Source organism: Mauremys mutica, chromosome 2 (genome assembly GCF_020497125.1).
Source record: "Mauremys mutica isolate MM-2020 ecotype Southern chromosome 2, ASM2049712v1, whole genome shotgun sequence".
Classification (NCBI taxonomy): Eukaryota; Metazoa; Chordata; order Testudines; family Geoemydidae; genus Mauremys; species Mauremys mutica.
The window spans coordinates 34,212,415-34,227,417 of record NC_059073.1 but is presented as its reverse complement, the minus strand read 5'-3'; the positions used below and the strand labels follow the sequence as shown (position 1 = coordinate 34,227,417).

At 45.8% G+C, this 15,003-nt stretch overlaps 1 protein-coding gene across 4 annotated transcripts in view; it reads right to left on the bottom strand.

The window, feature by feature from the left end:
• Positions 1-685: 685 nt before the first annotated feature.
• The window catches only part of SYBU (syntabulin), a 58,263-nt gene continuing 43,945 nt past the window's right edge, over positions 686-15,003 (bottom strand). For 3 of the 4 annotated variants that reach the window (XM_045002976.1, XM_045002975.1, XM_045002978.1), the window contains 4 exons: positions 9,788-9,890; positions 5,811-6,014; positions 3,634-3,783; positions 686-2,337 (listed from right to left, as the gene is read on the bottom strand). In XM_045002976.1, the coding sequence (XP_044858911.1) occupies positions 1,209-2,337; positions 3,634-3,783; positions 5,811-6,014; positions 9,788-9,890 (1,586 nt within the window). In that variant the 3' untranslated portion in view covers positions 686-1,208. The remainder of the gene's footprint in view (positions 2,338-3,633; positions 3,784-5,810; positions 6,015-9,787; positions 9,891-15,003) is intronic. The other variant, XM_045002977.1, reaches the window with a different exon arrangement.

Sequence of the window (15,003 nt, the reverse complement as noted above, 5' to 3'; positions counted from 1 at the left end):
CCGGTCAGCGGTGCAGTAGGGCTGCTAAGGCAGGCTTCCTGCCTGTCCTGGCGCCGCGGACCCCACTGTGCCCCAGAAGTGGCCAGCAGCAGGTCTGGCTCCTGGGCAGAGGTGCACAAGTAGCTTTGTGTGGCTCTTGCCCATAGGCACTGTCCTCCCCCAGCTCCCATTGGCCGGTATCCAGCCAATGGGAGTGCAGAGCGAGTGTTTGGGGCAGGAGCAGCGTATGGAGCCCCGTGGCCCCCCTGTCTAGGAGCTAGACCTGCTGCTGGCCACTTCCAAGGCGCAGCACGGTGTCTGAACAGGTAGGGACTAGCGTGCCTTAGCCAGGCAGCACTGCCAATGGAACTTTTAATGGCCCAGTCGGCGGTGCTGACCAGAGTCGCCACGACCCAGTGCCTGACATTCCACGACCCAATAGTGGGTCGCAACCCGCAGTTTCAATACCACTGCCCTAGAGTATTCACTGGGCTCCTGCCTCCTCTGTGTGTAAAATTTCAACCTTAAAGCTGCATTAATTTTTAATAGCTTATTGCAGGTGAGGGTTTTGCTAAAATAAAACACCAATTCATACTTTTAACATGCTTTACTGTAATTTGTGATTATAAATCTGCTGTTTCCAATAAAACATGATTTAAATAAGCAAAAAATAAGTTAATTCACAATACACTTAGAGAGTATTTCACATGGCTTGAATGACTAGCAGGTTACAATAAGAGTTCATTTAAGACTTTAAAATAATATGCATAAAATATATTCACCACCTATTTATCAAATATAGCAAGATTCAAAATGCCCAACAACCTACACAAATGCATTTTTGGTTACAGTCCCCTTGTACACAAGACCAGTGGAATGCTAGGGCAATTATATATTTTACAAGAGCACTAAGCAAGCCAGACATACAATACGTGCCCGAAGCTGCCTTGGAAGTATGAGCTTTTAGTGTAAGAATTGATACATCAGACTACACATGAAAAGCGACAGCATGCTTGCTAAAGTACACGTGTAGTACATTTAGTAGGACCAAGCCGCCACGTCACTGAGCCTTCCTTCAGTTTCAAACAACAAACATGTTTTCAACTAAATATAGTGCAAATCAAATATGCAGGAGCAAAAAGACAGACTCTGCCATTATACACACACACTTTTATGGTCTATTGTAATTCTTCCCCCACCAACCAGCGCACACGACTGGGCAGCTGCACTTAGGTTTTGATACTGAAAGGCGCACGACGCAGCGAGTGTAGCGCCACCAGGCAGCAGCCACGAAGTAATGCGCCGATGTTATAGATCGGATCTGTTCCGCCTCGCTGAGTGCTGAACGCCCACATTACTGTTGGTACAATGGGGGCTGCTACAGCCAAAAGATCGACAAGGAAACTGCTGCTCCAGTACCTTTTCATGATGCCTGCCTGGGAGACAGTAATGACATTTCTGAATGTTTCATCACAAGAGGCTGTAAAGTCAAGTTCCTTCATAACATGGTTTTCACTAACGCTCCAATCCCCCTTGCTGCCTGGAGACTCCATGGGAGACAAAAGGATGGCAGAGTTTGGATCACTTGGATTTAAGTCCAGTAGCAAAGCAGATTCACTGAAGCATCCAGCAGGAAATCCATCCAATCCCTTTAAGGCAGCAAATGGGCTCATGGGACTGATATGTTGTGATCTGAATATGTTCTGAATGAGCCGCTCCACATCCGGGCTGTATGGCACCACATCAGTCTGAATGGCCTGTTCCGTCATCATGCTATTGTCGCTCTCCTCCTCTGCCTGTGAGGATGTTAGTTTTTCAGCACAGACCCTTTCAAGTGCATTTTGGTTTAGGGCAGCAGGCCCAGCACTGGAAGTGAAGAGGGCTGGATCACCAGATTCAGGTGTAGAGGCCAGAATAATTTCTTCAAAAAAGTCAGTCCCACTAGCCATATCATCATTGAGCAGCAGCCTGCTGTCCTCCATGGCTTGGTCCTCCATAACTAGGCTGCCCACCATTTTGGAATATATTGTACTTGGACCTAAAGACTTACCAGGTGACTCACATGTATACTCTATACACTGCTCATCCCTCAGAGAGCCGCTCTGAGCCATCTCCATGCTCTGAAGCAAGGACTCCAGTTTCTTGTTTTGGATATTAATGTCTATGAAATACTTCTGAATCCCTTTGTCTTTCTCAGCCAAGCTGTTTTTCATGGTTTCAATAACCTGCTTAAGTTGTTTGATCTCCTTTCTTGCTTCTTTCAAGGCCAACTGTGCTTCCACTCGATGACACTCCTCTTCAATCCAGTCTTCCCTCATGCGAGTCAGCTGCGACTTAAGCTCTTCTATTTCTGTTTCCCTGTAGCAAAAACAAAATCACTGTAAAACTTCTGTTCTTTGGTCAATTAAAGCATTCAGAGAAGTCCCATTACATAGGGATGGTGAGGATGTAAAGATGCTGCAAAAAGTTGGACCAACATTCCTATGTACGTAGCACAGTTTCACAGTGGACTGGCAGATGTATAACATGAGGACAATGGATGGCAAGGTAAGTTGGTCCACTGCTAAGTGGATTCACTGACCTAACCACACGTATCAGGGCTACACAGTAAGTTCCAGAGGCAGCAGGAGAGAGGTGATCTATGCCACGCCTTTGGGGGGGGGAGGGATGTATGTAAAACTCCACCTCCTGCACAGTCCCTCTGTGCAAAGGTACCATGATTTAGACCCAAACCATAAACCTCTCAATTAAAGAAATCTCTTGTTGTATAATATAAGCTGTTGCTCTTCTGCAAAACATCACTACATAGTACTATTGTGAGTAAAACAAACTAAAACACAACCAGGCAGGATCTCCTGTCAACAGGGGCGGCTCCAGGCACCAGCACGCCAAGCACGTGCCTGGGGCGGCAAGCCACTGGGGGTGCTCTGCCGGTCGCCGCGAGGACGGCAGGCAGGTTGCCTTCGGTGGCATGCCTGCAGAGGGTCCGCTGGTCCCGCGGCTTTGGCGGACCTCCCGCAGGCGTGCCGCCGAATCTGCGGAACCGGGGACCTCCCGCAGGCAAGCCACCGAAGGCAGCCTACCTGCCGTGCTTGGGGCAGCAAAATACCTAGAGCCGCCCCTGCATGTCAAAGAGTTTTGCTGTCAAGAGGGTGGGAGGGAGATACTTTTTTTGTTACAAAGAGGTTTAGAACAAGACAAGATATTGTGCAGTAACTTCTCACATTTACAGAAATACACCCTTTGGGCATGACTTAAGTTGACAACTGATTGAGCCACTTGCAAAGCTAGTCCCTGAAAACACAGTTACAAGTCTGAAGGGATCAACAGTTGCATGTGTAAAAGTTATTGGTGCAATATCAGACTGACTGAAAAAATATCCCTTCAAAATATTTATAAAGCAGTCCAGGCTCAAAGGAGAGCACTGGTTCCTTTCCAAAAGTTAACTATACTGTATGCATTCATGGAATGGGTTATGAAACCTGCAAAGTCTGTAAACAATTTAATTTAATCAGATACAGACAAATTCTAAGCTCCTTAGTCAAAACTCACTGCATTCAAGAAGGGAGTAGGAACTTTAGGATTTTTTCCCTAGTGGAAACCGCTGAATAAATCTCATCTCTCCCCAAATTATTTTTCTGGGAGAAAATGTACCTTTCTTGAAGTCTGCTCTCAGATTCCTTCAGTTTTGTTTTTAGATGTCTCACTGTAACTTCTTTCTGCTGCAGTGGGGTCAAATACTGCTCTGGATGTGGTGCTTTAATGCCATGATTCTCCCCACAAGAATTATATCTCACCGACCGTCTGAAACAAAAATACCCAGTGTTATTCCTGCAACTCTACCTTCCTAAGAGAGGATGGATTCCACACCAGTCCTGACTGGCACAAAGTTGAGTTTACAGTGGACTCAATTTGGGTCTCTCACAGTAAACATTAGTGACTTAGTCTGGTAAATCATAGTGCGTGAGGCATTTGCCAGTGACTTCACTAAGAATTTTGCTATTTACTTTACTTGGATTCAGTGTGATTAAAATAAAAGTAATAGAGTAAAGCTTTCTACAACTGTACAGTAAGGTCACTGGCAGAGATGTCTGATACTAATATAGACAAGGCAGTGTACTGTGATGATGATAGGAATTCAGCAGGAAGCAGACTGTTAATTGAGTAGATTGGATTAGTTGAAAGGATATTACAATAGCTACGGCTTATGGATGAGTTACTAGGAGGAAGCCAGTTCAGACTGTGTGTGTGGCTATGTGCACTTGTGCACCTTGAAGGCTACGTCACAAAACGGACTTAGAGTTGTACTGCCTAATGTTTATATGCCCTGCCAGCTTGTGGCATCCACAGCCCCAAGTTAGGCTCCCTATACCATGCATGGGGAGAGTTTGATGCCTAACATCCACAAAGGCCAGCAGGCTGAGCTAGGAGCCACTTCAGTTAGACAATAGACTCACAGAATATCAGAATTGGAAGGGACCTCAGGAGGTCATCTAGTCCAACTCCCTGCTCAAAGCAGGACCAATCCCCAGATGGATTTTTGCCCCAGATCCTTAAATGGCCCCCTCAAGGATTGAACTCACAACCCTGAGTTTAGCAGGCCAAAGCTCAAACCACTGAGCTATCTGCACTAGCTGCAGCGGGAGAGGGATGGGGCCTAAAAGGGAGTTAGCTGACTAGGTCTGGGCCAAAGAGAGGCACTGGCCTTTGCTTTACAGCTGCGAACCCTCTCCTTGACTTAGGTGACTAAACCCTTTCTTGTAAAAAAACAATGGTGGTGTCTTCATGACCTTTAGCCCTGTGGTAAGAGCACTCAACCAGAATGAGAGACCCCCAGATTCAAATCCCTCCCTCTGCCTCAGGAGGCTTGAACTTGGGTCTCCCACCTTTCAGGGGCATGCCCTAATCACTGGGTTATGGAGTCACTCTCTGGCCCAATGGATTCATTTAAATAACAAGACAGACTGAGAAACCCACCCCAGAATATCCCATAACACATTAGGCATTGCGTCTCCAAGTTTATTTTGTGATCTAGCCTTCAGTGTGCACATGTACACATAGTCACACACACAGTCTGAACTGGCTTCCTCCTAAAGTAACTCATCCACTAGGATATTGTAATATCCTTTCAACTAATGTCATCTATGAGATTGGGCTCTGCAGGAGAGAGAGGTAGGGGAACACTAAGCTTGAGGGTCCTGCTGGGGCTTAGGGTGATCTAGGTGCCCAGGCAGCAGGACTTAGATGGTCGTGCACCTGCCCAGTGGGAGAAATAAAGGCTCCTAGGGGACTTTAATGAGCAGAAATGTAAGTGCTGGGGGAATGCAAGTGTCTACAGGCAGCAGCCAAACAGGCATGTTTCAAGATCTAATTTTGAATTTAGCCACTGAAAGTGTCAGTTAGGTACCTAAATCCCTTTGTGTATCTAGCCTTGAGTGGACATTAACTTCTGCATCCACTCCACACTCAACTTCCTCTTTAGTCAATGGGAGTTGTGTGTGTGAAGCAAGAGCCAAGAGGACTAAACCACGTACTACTACATGAAAGCATCAGACCTGGATGTGAAATCTGGCTGACACAGCCCTTAGGCTAGTGGAGACCATGTATCTTGTGACACTGAGGTGATCAAGTGTCCATGGTGGCAGGAAAGTAGGATGGAGTGCGTTCCTCACTAACCCTTTACCAATACCACGGTCCCTGCCCGTAAATCTACACAGTGGCACTGAGGTACAAGATGTTTTATTCTCCAGGCCAGAGGATTGATCCCACAGTACAGAATGGTGAGGATAAGATAACAGAATTCAAACTGGGAGAAAGGAACAAGCACTTGCCTCATAACTGGGCTGCTATCACTTCCCTTGTATGAACCTGAGTTACTGCTACTGGCTGAAGAAGCCCCATAATTCTGATTGAAGTTAACAGGACTCAACTGATTTCTGCACAGTACTGACAACAGGTCCTTCTCACGAGAAGTAGGCGGACTGGCTCCAGACTTGTATGATGAAGATCCATTATTCCGTCCATGAGGGCCACGACTGAAGGCAAACCAAAATGTGTAAGGTTTGTTGGGTTATACTGCACCATGCAACTCACAGCATGTCCTGCTATAAGGTCACCCCATGATGCTCTATAAAATAAATCAGAGCAGCTGGGGAGCAGGAAAGTCTTAGGGAAGCTCTACTCTGGAGCTGGAAAGGTAAATTCCAGCTCAAAGAGACATGCCCTCACTAGCTTTGATCAAGTTAGCACACTAAAAATAGCGTAGCCATGGGGATGGTTGGTGGTGGGTCGGACTAGCCTCCTGGATACGTACCTAGGATCTCAGGTAAGATTGTACCTGGAGCAACTTTAGCACAGGTACATGTACCTGAGCTGAAAATTACACCTCCAGTTGCAGTTTAGACATGCCCTTAGCATCTCCAGGAACCATGTATATTTCACTGACCATGAAGCAGTTAGTCAGAATCAGATGGTTTAGAGAAAATTACAAGATCTATCTTTCTATACTTAGGTTTCTGTTTCCACTGACTCCACCCTACTCTCCTCATTCCCACTACACCCATCTAAGTTAGCAAGCTGCACATTTACGTTTTCTGGTCTACACTCAAGTAATTAGAAGACTGCAGTCTACTTTGGTATTTACCAAGAGACTTCCTCACTCAGGCATGTAGCAGGACCCCTGTCCTTGGGGGCCAATTAAGGCTTGTAGCAAGACTTCTTGATCCTTAGCAGGTGGCCTGAGAGGTCACAGTGGCCAGTAAAAAGAAGTTTTGCTTGAAGCTCTCTTCCTTTGCCCTTTCGGCATAGTGTACTTCAAACTGTCACTGCCAACTATTGATGTACTTAGATAATGGTCTGAACCTGACTGAGGGAATGCTGAAATAGCCCCAAAGGCTCAGTACCTGGAGAGCTTCAAGACAACACAGCTGCATCCTCCAAATCACTCTCATACCTGTCCCTCCCCAGTCTCAATAAAACATTCTGAACTATTCACTATTTGCGCTTGAAAGCAACTCCAATCAATGCTGGCCAATACCCAGGCATCTGGCAAGGACCTGTGACATTCTGGAAACTATTTATAAAGTTACATTTTAGTCTGTAAACACTTATAGCTACTTTCATGAAATGTCACTATCACTCTCCCACATGGAAGCTGTTCCTCTAAATTGTAACAAAAAGTGAAAACATATTTCCAAAGAAATGGAAAAAAAGAAATCCAGCCAGAAAATGAGAGGGATACTACACATCATTGAAAATATTACAGAACTCATGAAGCAAAAATCCTTTCCTCTTAAAACTGTCTGGCCTGGTTTCCCCTCTCTTCTGAAAATGAACACTTTATATGGAACAGATGGTTGCGTGGTGGTGCTGCAAGCCAGCATGGCAGTGCTGTGGTTTGGGTGACTTCAGAAGTAGCTTACAATAAAATGCAGGAGTGTCGTTATGACATCACTGAAATGCTACAGAATCAAATGTGACACAATTAAGTCCAACTGCTGCTTTTTTTTTTTTTTAATTCTTAAACAGAGTAAAGGCAAACATTTGAAAACAAAAGTGAAAGGAAAGGACTATTTAGAAATAGTCCTGAGCAAAGAAAATTTAATGTGGTGGTGGTTGTTTTTTGCAAGCCAGAATCTGCACAGTCCCTGACTATCCCAAGAGCTGCATTTGAAGGAATGTTATCATGACTTCAGGCAGTGGTGAGCTGGAGCCGGTTCCCACCGGTTCATGGGAACCGGTTGTTAAATTTAGAAACCCTTTAGAACCGGTTGTAAAGGGCTTTTAAATTTAAAAGCTCCAGCAGCTCCCTGCCCTGCCCCCGGCCCCAGCTCACCTGGCTCCAGCTCTGCCTCTGCCTCCTCCTCTGAAGGCTCCCCCTCTGGGCTTCCCGCCAATCAGCTGTTAGTACGGGAAGCCTGGGAGGGCTCAGAAGGAAGCAGCAGCTTCCTGCAGGTGAGCTGAGGCGGGGGGCATGAGGAGGGCTCTAGGCGCCGCCCGGTTCCGACCCCGACTCCGGCCAGGCGGCGCAGCTCCGGGCTGGCCCCCGGCTCCAACCCCGACCCTGACTCCGGCCGGGCGGCGCGGCTCCGAGCCGGCCCCGACTCCGGCCGGGCGGCACGGCTCCGGGCCGGCCCCTGGCTCCACCCTGACCCCAACTCCAGCCCCTGCACCCACGGCTCCCAGCCCCGACTCTGGGTGGCGCGGCCCCCATCTCTAGGCAGCGCGGTAAGGGGGGCAGGGAGGGGGTGTTGGATAGAGGGCGGGGGGTGGATTAGGGTCAGGACTTGGGGCGGTCAGAGGGCAGGGAACAGGGGAATTGAATGGGGGCAAGGGTCCTGGGGGGGCAGTCAGGAAGGAGCAGGGGTTGGATGGGGCGGTGGGAGGCAGTCAGGGGCAGGGGTTCCAGAGGCAGTCGGGACAGAGAGAAGGGGTGGTTGGATGGGACAGGGGTCCCGGGGGGCCATCAGGAATAAGAGGAGGGGTTGGATGGGGCGGCAGGGGGCAGTTAGGGGACAGGGAAGGGGGGTGGATGGGGCAGGGGTCCTGGGGGTGGGGTGTCAAGGAACATGGGAGGTTGGATGGGGCAGGAGTCCCGGGGGGCGAGGCAGGAGTCCCGGGGGGCGGAGGAGGACGACCCCCTCGTGGGGTGAGGAGGAGGGAACCGGTTGTTAATATTTTGGCAGCTCATCACTGACTTCAGGGCAAATTAAGACTGATATCTTGCGTGGAATATTTAAAGCTACAACAAGAGGTCATGCTGCTAGTAAGAAATAAAGTAGGTTTAGGATTTAATCATTTAATTATTACACTTGAGTTAAACACAAAACCCCACTGTTGCAGCAGCTACCTAGTCTCCTTAAATACAGCATGAACAGAGCTAAACTGCTGTTTATTTGCATACCGATACCAAGACACAGATCAGATTCTCTTTCAGTTAGGCATTATGCTACCAATCCCTGCATATTGGGTATGTTATGATCATGGATGAGCTCAGGTGACTTGAAAATATGGGAATCATGCTGTCCCTCCACTCTCCCTGCCAGCTTCAGTCTTATGATTCCACAAGAGCAGGGATCTTGTCTCATCAATTTCAACCCTCCCTGACAGCTCAAAAAGACTGTAAGCAGCAGGGATTGTGTAGGCACAGCACAATGTGCATATGTCTAGAGCCCTGCAAATCTGCAGATAACCATAGACCATGTTTGCAGACTGTGGATTAGATGTGGATACAAATTTTGTCTAGGTTTGTATCTGACATGTGACGTGGAGGCAACTTACAGAAATATTTCATCAAAGGCATTTTTAATACATACCTTTCAAGACCAGGTATTTTATACCTATTAATACAAAGGAGTGGAACTTGATATGTAGCAACAGGAATTAAAGACACAAGCATCAACCCTGCAAGGCATGTGGTGAGCTGACAATTTATCAAAGCAGGAAAACAAAGTGATGTGACCAGAAGGTTAAGGTCAATTGGTTGGAATGGTTGCTCTTAACTAAGCACACACCCAGCTGTTTCCCCTTCTTTCTATGTTAAACATTTTTTTTAATGTAGCTGACAGGATCTCAAAGGTATGTCATGAATGAACAGAACTGTTGTTGGTCACATGATCCTACTGTATCACAGTTTATATTCTCCAAATACATCACATTTGTTCTCTCCTAGATCACAGATTCTAATCACCATCAGTACTATCAGAGAACACAGTGCAGTCCAAATTATCTTAAAAGGTATAACACTGGTGGATAAGCCTGGCGTTCCACTAAGCAACACTCATAGTATAAGATAAATTGCTTTGCTTACTTGCGAGAAAAAGAGGCTCTTTTGCTCCCAGCAGCAGACATATGGACTTCAGGAGCTGAAATGCTGCCTGTGCTGCTTGAAGAGCTAAAATCAGCTTCACTTCCTGGAAAGGAAAAGGGAAGAGTAAAAACATGATGGAAATTCTAACTCAAAGGCTGATATACTGTTTTTAAAAGTGACGATGAATCATAACCATCCTTCCCCTGCCCGTCCCATGTGAACTTTAAAAGTCAGCCTGTGTTTTCAAACACACCCTCTAGGAGAAATTGTGGATATATTCCAGACTTTCAACAGCTCCCTCAAAACAGACACTTCAACAACAATAGAACACAACGGACATTACAACTTCTATTCTGCGTAAGTCACTTTAGAAGCAAGCTATAAACATTTGTATGGAAACACGGCTACCTGAGTGGGGCTGTTGACCATTCTTTCAAGTGCATAGTCATACTAAGCAAACAACTGCTGTTGGATTCTCCACACTTTAAACAGGAAAATATTATTTATCTCGAGGGCAGGGGATCCACTTATCAGCTCATCTGTTTCTGATATCCACATACAGGCTTTAATCTGACACAGAGAAATAGTAAGGCACCTCTAAACAATTTTACAGTAATCCAATAACAATGCCTGGCTCTAGGCTGCTTCTTTGGTATTAAGCCATACTATCTGATTACTAACTTTCTACGATTTACAGCTTTCATTTTCCAGACTCTGCTATTTAAGGGAACATGGCACCCATTTTGCTGAGCCCAGAAGTATGACAGTTCACTGGGTAAGAAGCTCTTATCGCCTGTAAAATACTTGGCGATTTTTTCAGGTTTGTCATATCCAAACCCAGTGCTGCAAACAGCCATGAAAAAAAGATGCCAATGTGCGAACTCCATGGGAGAGAATGGAAATAAGCTTCCAACTTACTTTAATAATAGCTTATCAGCCAGAAGAAAAATTACTATGTACATAATGTCTTTCATCCCTGGATCCCAAAGCACTTTGCAACCATTAATTAATCCCTGCAAAACCTCATCAACTATATACAAGTTACACATGGGTAAATGGCAGCAGGAAGAGGTGAGTCATCCAAGGTCATGTAGCAAGTCAGTGGAGGAACGGGAAGTGTGCATGTTGAACCTTCCCGGCCAGCTTGGCAGCTACACCGAGGAGGGGAATTCAGCTCTTAAGGGGAGGAGAAAGGATAAAGTAGTTGTGCATTGCCCTCCTCTACAGGAGTTGCTCTATGGGGGGATAGCTCGGTGGTTTGAGCATTGGCCTGCTAAACCCAGGGTTGTGAGTTCAATCCTTGAGGGGGCCACTTAGGGATCTGGGGCAAAATCAGTACTTGGTCCTGCTAGTGAAGGAAGGGGGCCAGGGTCCCTTCCAGCTCTATGAGATAGGTGTATCTCCATATATTATATTAAAACAGCTTTAAATTGTGGCTTAGGCTCAAAGGAAACCAGAGGCTTCTCTAGGGGATATGCTGAATCAATTATCCCCTCTCCAGTCAGCACCATCCACTTCTCTAGCTGTGGTGGCTGCTTGAAAACCTCCCAGCAAGTGAGAGCTGGGGGCACAGTGTGGCTAGGCCACTTCCACTTCCAGAACCCAGCACTGTGGGTAATGCTAGTGTTTCCTGAGCCTGAACCCTGCCCTTTACTTTTGAATCTTGGAGTTCTCAGGCTCATTAAGTCTTTCATAAAGCAAGTGGGCAGCTCAGAACATCTTCCAATGCTCCTAAGTGCTCTACACTGGAAAATTACATTGTGTCAGCACACATGTTTGCTGACATGATATTAAGCATGCTGCTGCACTTGACATGGACAGGTCTGTTTAACTTCGTGTCAGCTGCTTGGGGCTGTAGCAGACTTAGGTCATGCACAGTCTAACACGATGTAATTTTCTAGTTTACACAAGCTGCTAGTATCACAAGTGACGTCACTCCAGCGCTGTACATTCAGATTTAAATGCCAATGGCAAATAAGAATACAGTCCAGGCTCAGTAAGGTAAGCACTTCCTACCCCATGACATTTAACCCTGCTGGATTCTGCGCATCCCAGCAGCCGCATTTTTTTTATATAGCTGCAGATCCACAGGATATAGACTGACTAGTTTGTTAGCCCATTACAAACAGAAAAGCAATTGAGATACCACAGAAGCAAAACATTTAAAAACAAAACCAAACTCAAGCCATTTTCATGATTAAATATGCTCTCTTGTGAGGATGACAGTTCACAAGGGAACCTGTTTTAGGGGAATTTGGGGAGGGATTTTTGGGGGGGTTTCACATTTTGAGACCCTTGACTATGCTTTTCCATCAGCTCTTTGCTAACCGGCAAAGAGCTGTAATCTAGAAAAACATGGGTGTTCTTATAATTACCATGTTGTTTTTTCAGTTATCTAGAGCAGTGGTTTTCAAACTAGGGCCGCCGCTTGTTCAGGGAAAGCCCCTGGTGGGCCGGGCCGGTTTGTTTACCTGCCCCATCCGCAGGTCTGGCTGATCGCAGCTCCCAATGGCAGCGTTTCGCCGTTCCAGGCCAATGGGGGTGGCTGGAAGCGGCGGCCAGGACGTCCCTCGGCCCGCACTGCTTCCTGCAGCTCCCATTGGCCTGGGACGGCGAACCGCGGCCACTGGGAGCTGCGACTGGCCAAACCCGCAGATGCGGCAGGTAAACAAACTTGCCCGGCCCGCCCGGGGCTTTCCCTGCACAAGCAGTGGCCCTAGTTTGAGAACCACTGATGTAGAGGACATGGTGGGCCACAGCAGGGACATAGCTGCAGCAGGCAGCAATGTAGCAATAAGGCAGCCTAGGGAGACAGCTGTTGCTTGGACTCAGACAAGCCCACTGAGTGCCTCTCTAGCCTCTGGAGCAGCCCAGGAAGGGAAGGCGCAACAATGGCTTAAAGGTACCCTCACACTCCTGGGCTGTGAGTTCTGGGCTCTGCCTCGAATATGCACAGCACAGCCCCTCACACCTCTGTCTGATAAGTCTATGAACTCATTTTGTTGACCTCAAAATACAAATTTACAGCCCAATTCTTAAAAAGTGATTCTAGAAAAATGGCATCATGAGGCTCCAGTTCTATTGCTGCTAACTGGTTCCATATCAAATACACTCAGTTTCCATGTAAAAGATGTTTTTTTTCTAACTGCCATCTCTGCAAACACAACCAGTAATACAGATTCCACAAGCCAAATTAGAGCCTCAACAACTTGCTCAGCTTAACCACACAGAAAGAAAATGGAAAGGTGGGGGATTGTGGAGAGGGAAAACAATACTGCTTTCTTGTACTGAAGTGTTTACAGACTGTATCCACCTACATATGCCACTGAGTCCATCCTTGGGGATGCAAAGTAACTGAAAACGGGATATAATGCCTTAAGCAACAATAGAGTTTTTCCTATAAACAAAACATTCCTATATTCCATTCCTATATAATATAATCATTTTGTTTTAAATATTCATGAGATAACATCTATGTATATAAATTACAAATATAAGTTTACAAACAAGACTAGGGCAGGTAAACACATTATGAATATTCCATACCTATACTACGCTCCGGCCCCAAACAGGAAGTCAGTGGCTTTTCTCAAGCGAAGTAAAGTATTGGCTTTTTATGCAGACAGGGACAGCCTTAGATGAGGGAAGTCAATGATTAAGTAGACCACATCATAATCGGATCTTGTTATTGAGAGTATTCCAAGGAAGCAAAGCTTAATAATACCCTCCTTCTGAACCGATTCACTTGGAGTAAGGTACGGTGAAGGGCTGCCAAGCAAAGCATTGTAGATAAGGCTAAGCAGATACTGAAACTGTAACCAGCTCCAATTCTGGGATCTCTAAAAGAGAATTGTACTAAACTTGGGGCTGTTTCCACTGATCAAGAATTCTATGGCCTCAATTCTGCAGACACTTATGTTCATGCTTAACTTTGAGCATGTGTATTTACAGGATCTTTTACAGCTTCTTTTATATTAAAGGTATCAAACTTGCTGGTGTTTCTAAGCATGACAGACTCAACATTCAGGCTAGAACTCTGTGTAACCCAAGCTCACTCATACCATTGAGACTTTAAAAAAAATATTTTCTCCACTTGCCATGCATCTTTGCCTAAAGCAGTAAGACCACTATGTGTTCAAGCACAGCCATTAATATGCACTTACCCCGGTGACCTAGGTAGGTAAGTATTCCAGCTGATAAGACGTGATAACAGAACAAAAGGTGAAGTAACTTGCCAAAGGCCCAAAGCAACTCAATGGTAGAGCTAGGATTAGTACTCAGGCTCTCCTAATTCCCAAGCCTGTGCCCATTTGCCAGGCTACACTGCGTTGGGAGTGTTTATAAGAGTCCATGATACACTTTTGTTGTTGCAACAATTTTTGGGTCCTATGGCTCACAGATCTAAACCATAAAATGGCCTCAAAAGCCACACTAAATGTGGAAGCAGTTTAAATCTCTCAAGTATTATATGTTCTTCTGTCCTCATAGCATCAGACTTATCCTGAGGTTTCTTTATTTTAGATGACAGTCACCTCCTTTTTACTGTAAAACAAGTCAAATGCTGCATACATCATGCCTCACACATTTCTCATTTGAAATTCATTCAAAAACATATTTTTTCCCATGCCCAAGCCACTGGTGAATCTGATCACCTGCTTACATACTGGCTGCCAATGGACAGCACAGCATGCTCTTATACAACACTTGTGCCACATATACCCCACAGGATGCTGGAAAGTCCATTGCTATGGTTTCCAACTGTCTAGCAAAGGGCTCCCAAGTAGCAGCATGTGGAGCAGTGCACAGGGAATCACAGTGCTTTACAACAGACTGTGGTCTGCAATAGTATGGTATAATTATGGCCAACAAATTACTAAGAAGTTTTCCAAAATTTGTTTTTAATACACCAAACAGTGATAGTTTTATGTCTTGACTGACTCTATAAGAAGTAATGTCTAGAGGGCTGGAAGTCAAATTTGTGTTCTAATCTGGGCTCTACCACTGACTGGCTAGGTGGCTTTGGACAAGTTACTTAGGCCTGATTTTCCAAAATGTTGCATCACAATTACAGCACAAATTGTGTCACCAGTTGTACCTTCTGGTCAGTATTGCCTCTAACTGGCAATTGTATGCATTTATCCAACCTGTGCATTCAGCTATGGTAATTACACATGCAGTTTTGTGCACAGGCAGTTTAGAAAAGTCACACCTTTAAC